This window comes from Choristoneura fumiferana, chromosome 15 (assembly GCF_025370935.1).
Source record: "Choristoneura fumiferana chromosome 15, NRCan_CFum_1, whole genome shotgun sequence".
In the NCBI taxonomy this organism is placed as follows: Eukaryota; Metazoa; Arthropoda; class Insecta; order Lepidoptera; family Tortricidae; genus Choristoneura; species Choristoneura fumiferana.
In genome coordinates this window covers 8,737,098-8,749,122 of record NC_133486.1, presented here as the reverse complement: position 1 = coordinate 8,749,122, position 12,025 = coordinate 8,737,098, and the positions used below count along the sequence as shown (strand labels likewise).

The following is a 12,025-nucleotide window of genomic DNA, read 5'->3' as shown; positions in this document are numbered from 1 at the left end:
TTTATATTAGCGGGATATTGAAAGGTTCGAAAACCTAAAAGACAGACACTAGGTCGACAGCTATATAGTTAAAATACCATAAAGCAGTTACTTGTAACCGTGTTAATCCCTTGTCAAACTGCCTAATTAATTTATCGTAAACACATTCCGTTGCAATACGTAAACAAATCACAAATCATTACTACTCGTGTACTAACTGTTATTCGTGTTTTGTAACTTGTTAATTGCTACTTACTTGCATTTTTGGTCGCTTACGGTAATTTCACAACATTTAGGTAAAATCCATTCCATTCCAGGCCATTTTGTTATGGGTTGCCGAGTAAGAAATTAATGAAATACCACTATGAACACTAATACTATATATATTGATTTAACTAATTTTAAATTTAAGCACTACCAGTATCAGTGACTGGAACTTAGGGTTAACTTAACTTATATCGATTAGATCACTACTTACAATTAACTTATTACTAGCTACTTATCACTACAGTTGAGCGCCAGGAAGGATTTAGACTTCGTCAGGGATCCTTGCGTATCCGTATGCCACAGAATACGAGATGCCCTCGGGTCACAGTAATTGTGCCTATATCCTCAATTACAACGATAAAACAAAACATATTCGCGACAACAATACGTAACACGCACTATCTACAAAAGAGGGCAATGACTTCATTATTAATTATATTAGCAATACACATATACTGAGCGACAAAAAATCTGGCCCTCAAATGCATGCAGAATCGGTAATTTTGTATGAAAGGTGGGCCAAATTTTGTGCCGCTGAGTATATTATAATCAGATGACAGGGAAATGTGAGCATCGCATAATGGGATTGTTGTGTTGAGTGATACTTAGGTATCGCAACAAAAACAAAATCAAGTGCCGGTAGTTCGAAAAGCTCGTGCTACATGGTCGTGATAACCTATATTTTAGGGTATTCGTGACGACGGCCGCCGTAATGTGGTCGAAACATTGAGGTAATGTAATGTAATAATTAAGTTACAAAAATCACAAAAGAATATTACATTTTATTTAATGGGTCACACACAATAAGTATTTATTATCAAATCTCACTCATCAAACTCAATACTATCAAGTCAATATTCCCGAAACTTCAAATTCTGGTAAATGCGTTACAACATTACGAAAGTTTGGGACCGTGCAGCAAAAGGTGTAGCCCTCTACTGCATTGTCAGGATGCCAAGTTAACCAATTGAAACTCTGCTTCCCTCTACACAAGTCTTCACAAAAAAACAACTCTCTGGCTTCTTTAGAGGTATAATAGGGATTATTGATACCTATGAATGCAATCCCTCTTTGTGAACTTGGTTCGTACACAACTTTGTAAAAATATTGCGGTATTGGTATTACCGGATTCCTGTTTTCATCTAAATACAGATATAGATTTTCCCGACGTCCAAATTGGCTCACAAGGCTCGCGACTTCATATGTGCCGGTGTAAATGGTCGTGTTGTATGCAGCTGCGTGGATGTGATTTCTAAGGTCAACTTCTAGCGTATTCCAGTTGCCTCCGTTGAACGCTTCCCATTGCGGGGCGCAGTTGACGTAATGGAACGTTGCTCGTTCACTGAACGCGAAAACGAAGTCAGTTTTGGCTGCCAAATGCCCTCTAGACAAACGTTGGGAGTTAGTGATGTACGTATCTATAATATTGTGACCCACTATCTGTGCGACAGCTGCCTGTTGGCCTCTCGGGGAGAACAGCGTTTCTACAGGTACTAGTCTAAAGTTGTCATCCGCTATGAAATATGGGCGATCCACCTTCTGTTGGAACATAGCGTTATAAGGTTTCTGCGTGTATTTAGAATATATGGCTTTCAGTTCTCGCTCGTCGAAACAGGATTCGTATAACGGATAAAAGTTATGATCAACATTGTATCCGACTTCAATGATTGGATTTTCATCGAAACACGTGCGGTTAGTTCGCTTACTTCTGTAACTCGGAGGTTCCTGGCATCTGAACTGATAGAATGTTGCGGGTGCGTTTAGCCAGTCATCATTTTTGAAACTCCTTCCGGCTTCGCATGTTATTGGAGCTGTAGTTACTTGCCGTATTGCATTTGGGTGTAACAAAGATCCAGTGCCTTCACAACTCAGCGTAAGAGTTTCTCCGTTTCTCAAATCTACGTTACCATACTTATCATCTGGCTCTAACAGCTGTCCGTTTCTGAGAATTACTGGCAGTGGTTCTCCAAAATCTGAGCGTGTGTTCAATCTGCATCTTTGTTCAGGCGTTATGTTGAAAGCGCAGAGAATCATTAAGTAGAGTTTATTGAACATTTTTTATAACTTATTTACTTTATAAACACAAAAATTTTGATGACAAGCCACTGTCAGTTGATGTTTGGCTGATGTCAAGGATGTGTCAAGGTCAGTACTAGAAGCGCAATCACGATTAAATATTTTGCAGGAATTGACACGGGACGTCTGATTTGGGCTAAAAAGTTACAAAACTAAACGTATTTTACAGCAGCATTCAATAGAAAAAAACTTGCAAAACACGTTTTTTTTGAGACAGACAGAAAACGAAATAAAACACCTTGTGCATACATTTTTTGTAGGGTTTATTATAATCGAATTTCCAGTTGAATTCGACTGTCTGACTTGCAAATGAGGATATTGTGATGTTTAACTATAGATTTTTTTACATTACAGCTTTTAATACTTACATTCTTATGTATTTACTTACATATCTGAATCAAATCCAATGACTAACTGAGTGAAATTCGACTGCAAAATACGTAGGCACGAATATTGCAAACTAAATAAAACATTGTAAAGACCGGCCAAGTGCGAGTCGGACTCGCGCAAGAACGGTTCCGTACCATTATCTATACAACATTAGACATTAGAAAAAAAGGCGGAGGTTCTATATTCCAATGTTTATTCCAATGTATGTACTCAGTCAATTGTGGACCGATTTACAAAATTATTTTTTTATTCGAAAGGGTACTCTTCTTCCATTGCCACCAAATCAAGATCTGATGATGGGATCCAAGGGAAATCGAGGACAAACCCCAAATTTTATAGGCACACTTATGGCGATTTTGGCATTTTTAGCATTAAGATAAGCATTTACATTCAGAAAGTATCATTTGGTAAACTGCATCTGATGAAGAAGACTCTACATGTTGCCGTTATTAAACTTATTATATCGAGCAAAAAACGTCAATAAAATTATGTTTGTTGCATGGGAGGGAACCCCACCTACGAGTAAATATAATTTTTATTCTGTTTTTAGTATTTGCTGTTATAGCAGCTACAGTACCTAATACCTACATAATCTGCGAAAATTTCAAGTGCCTAGCTATTACGGCTCAAGAGATAGAGCCCTGTGACAAACGGACGGACAGACAGACAGACAGACAGCGGAGTCTCAGTAATAGGGTTCCGTTAGCACCCTTTGGGTACGGAACCCTAAAAAGGATGCTCCCTCCCATACTTCAAACCTATTTTTTTTGCGTGTTTTTTTGTATATTACTTTCTAAAAGAAATGAATAGATTTTAATATTACGAGTACTTACACAAATAGAAAGCTGCAATATATTATGTTATCATCAGCCACTATTTATCCCGAAAAGGTAAAGAATTTCTGTGGAATACATTCTAAGTTGCAACCGAAACTACGAACATTATTCATCGAAAAACATTGATATCTTAGAAGCATAATCTACGTCACAGTACCACAAAAAACATACAGAAATCATAATTTCAATGTTACAATGTCATCTAGTCATCATCATTCACCTCTAAAATGTTTTGAATACCCAAAATCCACGTAAGTCTACAAAGCACTGGCGACGAGAGTTGTCGTTAGAATATTTATGTACTATTTATTTATGTGAGACGTGGTGACCTTGTGGTTTGATCTATGGCCACTCGAGCAAAGGATCGTGGGTTCAACTACAGGCCCGCACTTTTTAGTTTTTTTGGAAATCATGTGCAAAATTACGTATGAAATTTACTCGAGCCTGTCGGGTTAGAATTACACCTCTCCATTTCTTCCGTGGATGTTGTAAGAGGATATAGGTTAAGGTATGCCGTAAGCGACAGGCTAGCAACCTGTCACTATTGTACCGTTTTTGTCAAACTTTAAACCTAAAATTGCTAAAAGTGGCTCCGAAGCCGTAACGTTTCGTGTGCTCTGCCTACCCCATTTGGGAATACAGGTGTGTGTGTGTGTGTGTGTGTGTGTGTGTGTGTGTGTGTGTGTGTGTGTGTGTGTGTGTGTGTGTGTGTGTGTGTGTGTGTGCGTGTGTGTGTGTGTGTGTGTGTGAAGTTCCCAATCCGTACTGGGTCCACGTGGGAACTATGGCCCAAACCTCTCATTGGGTGAGGCCTGTGCCCTGCAGTGGGACGCTTAGGTATAGGCTGTGATGATGATGATTTATTGTACTGTCACATTTTTTGAGGGTCAAGGTTAAAGTTCTCGATCGTTTACCTGCATAACTTTCATATGCAATGCAAAGGCCTCTCCCGTCTTGCTCCACTCCTGCCTACCAAAGGCGAGCTCCCGCCATCCCACAATATAGGCATCTAAGTCGTCCCTCCACCTCCTCTTCGGTCTGCCTCTATTACGGTATCCGTCACTAGGGACCCATTCCGTAACAATTTTGGCCCAACGATCTGCCTGTCATTATATTTCAATATTTTTTCCCTGTGATTTCATACACAAATTACTCGAAGTGCACTGCGTCAAAAATGTGACTAAATTGTTGCTCTTCAACTAACTCAAATAACTACTACGCACGGATTTGGCATCTCCGGTCATAAAGTACTTTATACCACGACCACGTCGATCACATGGTCAGTGTGACCGGGTAAACCCATCCTCGGCTGGTTGTTGAACCCTCAGATCAGCATATTATGCAAAATCTTATTTGTACGATACTATTTTATATGAGAGACATCGTTCGAGTTAAGGTACATTGCTCTCTATGAACAACCATTCGTAAATCTATAGTCGCACGGGCCAGCAATGGACCAAACGCACGACAATTCCCACACCCGTCTAACTGAAGCTCAAAACCTGCTCAGCATGCGAGTTGATCTATGCACAGTTAGCATAAGCCAACAGCAAGCACGCAGCAACAGATCAACTCGCTAGCACTTGTGACCAATAAAACCGGTAAATATGCACTTTGCAATAAATGAGAAAATAGTAAAGCCTATAGCTTAAAGGTTACATCGTGTTTGTCTTGATTTCCATTAACTTCAGCTGACGGCTCAGTTCATTATTGATAGAAATTAACTGGCAATTAACTTTATGGCCAATTTTTTTTCTTCATAATATATAACAACTTTACAAGAGTAACATCATAAAAATTCACTCTGTTAACCTTAGTTTGCTAAATATGTGTGAATTAAAAATGTTTTAGTTACGGATATTTAAAAAAACCTTATAAATTAAGAGCCTTTACACTGTTTTACTGTAGATACAATACAATACAATACAATAAAATACAAATACTAGCAAAAATAAGTCATATAAGTGTTGTACAAACGTTTTTCATAAAACTTAATGGTATGTTAAGGCCTTCAAACGTTTATATGACTCAATTTTGGCGCAGTTTTTATGGCTTAATTGTCATAGAGTGGTCACTCAATTGTCAGCAAGCACATTTAGTCACACAGCTGTCATAAGAAATATATTAAACGCCTGTTGTAAGAGCAATTGGTTGTAAAGTAGTCATAACGCTGACGTTTGTACGACTAATGAGTCGGTGAAATGCAATAGTGAAGCCGTTTTAATCATAATTCATAACATAAAATCCTGTTTGCGTGTAATGATCGCCGCTATTAAAAAACAGTAAGGTACTTTTTTACCGTTATAAGTAATTAGTAGAGTGAGTGTCATATCTAGTAGAGTGAAATGAAATTCGGTATAAAAATCAGATACGCATGCGAACAAAATGTTTTCGACTAGGTTTATTAAGAATTTTTAATGCCCCCTTTAAATAATGTTTAATAAAATAAAATTAAAAAAAAATGTTAATTAGTTAATTAAATTTAATAAATTAATCGAATTTTATCTCTAATGTGTTAATTTGACTTATATACAATTAAAAGGTCTGGCTTATGACTTGTAAGTCATAAACCCACGCAATATGGCCGCCATTACCACTACTTTAGGGTTATTTAATCGGTTATTTATCGGGTATTTGTATAGCACTCAATGAGGTGCTTTCAGGTTATTTAATAGGGTTATCCAATCTACTTTTAACATTCTGTGTATTGACACTGTCAGAACTGATAATGTTATGAAACAAATAAGTCGTAACCCCTATCTTTTAGCTATAAGACGGTCGTGTATGGGTATGGCATTTTAGCCATGTAACAGCGTTAAAATTCTGAATTTATGATTAGTTTTACAATAGTCAGTCTTAAAGCTTTACTATGACCAAAGTGCTGTAAGATGTCATATTGAAGTTGTAAAACCGGGAAACGGTCTTGGTTAAAGCTTTTGTACGACAATGATTAAATTGCTTTATTACTATGTTATATAAACGTTTGTATAACTGCGATTTAAGAACAATTTGCCTTTAAGGTAAAGTGCTATATAAGTGATACTTATACAATGTCACGTTTTAAAACTTGCTTATTTACGACGTATTTACCATGAATCAGTCGTAAAAGGTTCAGATGTTATGACCAATTTGTTATTCTTTACTGCACACCACAAATCTGTACAAAAATTTAACACACACAATTAACTACTTATCTTAATTTTTATTATCTTTTAAACAGTAAAAGTAAAGCTCTAGTGTCTTAGATTAGAGAAATTAACTTCATTGGACCTGTTGAAATTTCTCTTGAAGTTATCGGAATTCAAAAATAACACGGTGTACCTATAGATAACGGATTCAAGTCGAGTGAGTATTTAAAGAATGTTACCCAACAGAGCTCTCCCAGTTGATGATAGCATCTTTAGGTACCTAATACGAGTACGGGCTCTTAGTCTGTTAAAGAAATAATAATTTGGTAAAACGACGATTTCTTAGACTTTAGGCAGTCATACATAATTATAATAATAATCCTACTTAATATCATAGTAAAAGAGAACAAGAGTAGGCTCACTACGAACAAAAGTATGTACATCGCGCATCGCGCGGCTTAAATGTGTGCGCGCCGGTCGGTCGCGTAGGTACTCGTGCTTACGTATTTTTTGTATTAGGTAAAGTTGTAAATTAGTGTTATATAAGTGTACTGTAATAATTTCGTGCAAGGACACATAAAAAATAATAGATACCTACCTACCTATAAACAATATAGTTATAGTATTATATGTAGGTTAACATGAGTAGTATGTACAGCCATCACCGTTCCGGTGAATTTATAAATACCATTTTTAAATTTAGTATTATAATAAAAATTTGTATAAATAAAACGAGTTGATCAGAGAGAAGACTAAAGTGAATGACATAATAACAGAAATAGAACGCAGAAAGTGGAGATGGGCAGGACATTTTGCTAGAATGGAACACAGTCGTTGGGCGAGGAGAGTCCTGGAGTGGAGACCCCGTGCTAACACCCGCGGTAGAGGACGACCACCAAAAAGATGGACCGACGATATCCGGCAACAAGCTGGCGTAAACTGGATGCGAGTGGCAATGGATAGGCAAGACTGGAAAAGTAGAGAGGATTCGAGGCCTATGTCCGAAGACGGGCGCTATAGGTAAGGGCTGTTATAGTTTAGTTTAGTTTATTTATTAATTCAATACATCATTACATTTTAATTCACATAAATGTCAGTTAAAAGAATAGTAATAATTATAATAAATAAAATTCTAAGCATGTCATGATGTGAATGAAAACAATTAAAATTAGACTGGTTCTCCTCAAAGGATCGTCAGACTGAAAACACATTGAAATTTATATAATGAATAATGGCGAAAATGTCAAGGATATGTAAAGATTAATACATTAGGCAATAATTGAGTAACAATTTAAATGTCAATGTAAAAACAATAAATAAAAAACAAAAAATAATAATAACAGTTTAAACAATAAAATTAAAATTTAAAATTTCAGATTCATAAATTCATTTACCGAATAAAACGCTTTTTCCAACAAAAGGTCTTTTAGTCGAGGGGTAAACGTTTCATTGTTCTTTTCGCTTTTTAGGTCTGAGGTTAGGTGTTCATAGTATTTGGGGCCGATAACGCGCGGGTTTTTTCCCGCTAATGCCATTCTATGAGGGACTGCCCGTAAGCGACCCGTGCTGCGAGTGGTCTATCTTATAGATCGATAGATAGATAATAATAATAATATAACGGCATAGAATCTGTCTGGTTTCTCTAGACACAGACTTTAAACAATTTTAAGTTAACTTTTGCACTAAAATTATTTGCCGGTAGGTAATTAATCTTAAATAGACGTCGGCAACCCTAAGCGTCCGCGCCGGAGTAGGCACTTAAGTCTCCTAAAGGGTCGGAGTGGACCTACTTGTTCTCTTTTACTATGTTAATATACTTAGCAGCGGCAAAAAATCTCGCCCTCAAATGTACATACGCAGAATCGGTAAGATTTGGATGTTTGTTACTGTGCTGTACCAATTTAGATGAAATTCGGTACACAGATCGTCTGAGTCCCGAGGAAGGACATAGGACAGTTTTTATCCCGGAAAATCGCATAGTTCCCGCGGGATATCGATAAACGAATACTACGCGGACGGAGTCGCGGGCAACAGCTAGTAATATATAAGGCTAGAGTGAATAGGCTACTGAACCAGTGAGATACACCTTTGGCCTCCTGCACTCAACATCAGGTCAGGGTTGGTCAATCACGGTTCGTTTTATGTAAAAAAAAAGTTGCGTGGTGACAAAATTTGGATAAAGTTGGACAGTCGATGATGACAGTTTTCTGTCATTTGATTGCGATCGAGAGCGTCAGAAACTTTAGGCAATACGGCCTCGGGTTTTGGTTCCGGTTTTATATAATTTAAACAGCGTGGAATACAGATCCCGGTAGAGTTGACATAACAATGACATTATGTCTGGAAATTTCAATGCTGACTTGATACTTTTCCCAAGAGCGTATGTATGAGTATGGAGACAATACCGCGGTGATCACATGGTTGCTATATGGCAACAAAAACAGGCGTGTAATTATGTAATAGCCTTCGCTTGCTGCTTTGCTCGTGTGAACATTAGACAGTTGAATCAGAATTCCAGCAGGGCTACTACGAAACTCGAAATTCCCTCTCGCTCTCGCTCTTGTATTAAATAGTATAAGTGTCCGAGGGACCGCACGACACGAACTTCGAGTTTCGTAGTAGCCCTGCAGGATTTTACGAAATTCTTGGTTTATTCGAAGTAGTTCCTTTGCTAGTGCTATTACAACCAAAATAATATAATATAATCAAAATGAAATACTTAAAAAATCGGGACGTTTATACCTTAGTGGACCACCAAGGACTCTTTTATAAATCACTTTTTTATACCGCTAGCGCTTTCGGAAATACCGTCATCGCCTTGAAAACGCGCCGCAAAAACTTGACAAAGTGTCGTTTTCAAAGAAAAAATATTACAATATTTTTATAGTCAAGGAAATATGAATTGACCATAATGTAAGCTTCAATAAATACAGTCAAGGAAACAATCACGTTCCAGGGTGGTCTTTGTGCTACTAATGTCATGTTGACATCCCATTCATCTGCCAAACAAGTCATAACGAAACTGGTTATGAAAACTTTGTTTCCTTGACTGTACATAACAAGTTACCGATTCATATTTCCTGAACTATAGGGTCTAAAGTAAGCAAAACAAAGTACATTATATCTATCAATATAATCTAATATTATAAAATTCTCGGATACAATACAATACAATACAAAGACTCTTTATTGTACACCAGACATAGTAAGCGATACAGAAAACAGATACACAGAAAAAAATATTACAAGGTGAGCAATAGGCGGCCTTATCGCTTAAGAGCGATCTCTTCCAGGCAACCTTTTTTACAGAAAGAAGGAAGGACTAGTTTACAACAGGTGGTGCATCAAAAGTAGATAAGAAAATTTAAACGTAACAGCAATACATCTACGAATACATACATAATTATATCGTACATATAATATACGTCCAAAATAAATATAGGTAGTGAGATAAACAGCAACAAATAAATAAATAAATTATAATAAGGCTAATAATTACAAGATGACAGATAGTGCTCGGATCAAAGATGTTTGTGACTAAACCCCTCCAAACGGCTTGACCGATTTTTATGATTTTTTTTTGTGTGTATTCGGTAGGTATGAGAATAAGACGTAAACTATTTTTCATACTTCTACGCGGACGGAGTCGTGGGCAACAGCTAGTAATGTATATATTTCTTCGCAAATGTCATGTACCGTTACTCTAAACAACTACGCTTCTTAATTACATCATTTCAAAAGCATTTTGTGAATGTCAATAATTACGAATTAAAATTTAATGAATATCCGCTAACAAATTTTAAATTAATCGATTGTTATCGTCGCGTTTCAAATCGTCTCTATAATCTCATATTTAATAACAGCTCGTTAATTACCAATTACAATCATCCTGTTGCGGTTATACTCCTTACTGTGATCATTATTTGTGTTTAGACACAATCAACCACATCCCAACCCGATTTAAGGGGGCATGAAATTTGCACGAGCATTGGGGTTGTATGTATGTAGTTCCTAATGGACTAAGTTATGGCAATTTATTTCTACTTTTGTTCCTTCACTAATTCTTTCTTTCCTCACATAGAATGGTAGTTCTATTATAGGAACTAGCTACAGGTAAGTAGTTAGGTTGCCTGGAAGAGATCGCTCTAAAGTGATAAAGCTGCCTATTGCTACCCTTGTAAAACTTTCGCTATGGACCTGTTTTCTGCATTGTATTTATTCTATGTGATGTTCAATAAAGAGTCATTGTATTGTATGAAGGTCTTCGGAATCCAAAAGCTTATTTACTGCTGCAAACTGCATGTTTCTTACATCAAAACGGCGCACAAAAAGAGTGATATATTTTTGACTTTTGGAGATTTTATCCATAGCACTCGACTGTATACACATAATATGTATTTATATACATCCAATTTTTTTATTAATGTTGCTGACGTAAATTGCCATCCAAGCCCCCTGTCCCCCATAAGTTAAGCAAAAATCACCCCCCACCTCCCCTTTGGGGCTTATGAAATACTGGAGTGACCCCCTAGAAGTGGGACTGGCAAGGTTTGATCTTAATACACAAAGCTACTAAACAGACATTGCAGGTTCGCAGACACTAGAACGTACACCACTCAGAGGTAAAAAAAAACTGCATTTTTCTGATTCAGGGTCTACGTGATTACATTACACAGCCCTCATGTAAAAATTCCAAGTCCCAGGAAATGTTCTTTCAATGAATAAGCAAAGTTAAGTCTCTTACCTGTGTTTTCTGTACTGCTTACTATGTGTTGGTGTTCAATAAAGAGTTATTGTATTGTATTGTTAATTAGCATTGTTATCTTTTGCAGTAAATCCACATTCGACTGAACACCATTTGTTAGACAGGTGTGTTGTGAGCCTAATGCTGCACAAATTGCCCTTCCGTAAAAAATAATCTAACTGACGGTCAACACCGCGTTAAAATCTTAGTTTAAAGATCTAAGCGTATTCGCTTATTGAAGTAGCAATGAGCAGGCCATATAGCACGGAGAACTGGCCCTATACCACGAAGTGCAAAACTCGAACTTCGTATGTTGCCATCCTGCTGACGCTTATGTCATTTAGTACGCGAGTGAAAGGGACGGTGCGATACGAACTTCGATTTGGGAGTTCGTAGTAGCCCAGCAGATGCCCGTTGGGACCGAAAGGTCCTGGAGACCGCGTATCGTCATGCGCAGCGTAGAACGTACACCACCGAGATAGACGGATGCCCTGGTTAAAGCCGCGGGTTCACGGTGGTGCGGGCCGCTTCCAAACGAAGCAACTGGAGGTCTATGGGGGAGGCCTATGTCCAACAGTGGGCTTCCTACGGCTGATAATTATGAT

The 12,025-nt window shown here is 37.4% G+C and overlaps 1 protein-coding gene across 1 annotated transcript; it reads right to left on the bottom strand.

Moving 5' to 3' along the window:
* Positions 1 to 344: 344 nt before the first annotated feature.
* Positions 345 to 2,458, bottom strand: LOC141435504 (salivary endonuclease-like). The gene has a single exon (XM_074098196.1). The coding sequence runs from the start codon at positions 2,299 to 2,301 to the stop codon at positions 1,093 to 1,095; it is 1,209 nt and encodes a 402-aa protein (XP_073954297.1). The 5' UTR covers positions 2,302 to 2,458; the 3' UTR covers positions 345 to 1,092.
* Between the last annotated feature and the right edge of the window lie 9,567 nt (positions 2,459 to 12,025).

What these genes read in the sequence shown, in the direction of transcription:
- LOC141435504 (XM_074098196.1), bottom strand. Translation starts at nt 2,301, where the DNA reads ATGTTCAATAAACTCTACTTAATGATTCTCTGCGCTTTCAACATAACG.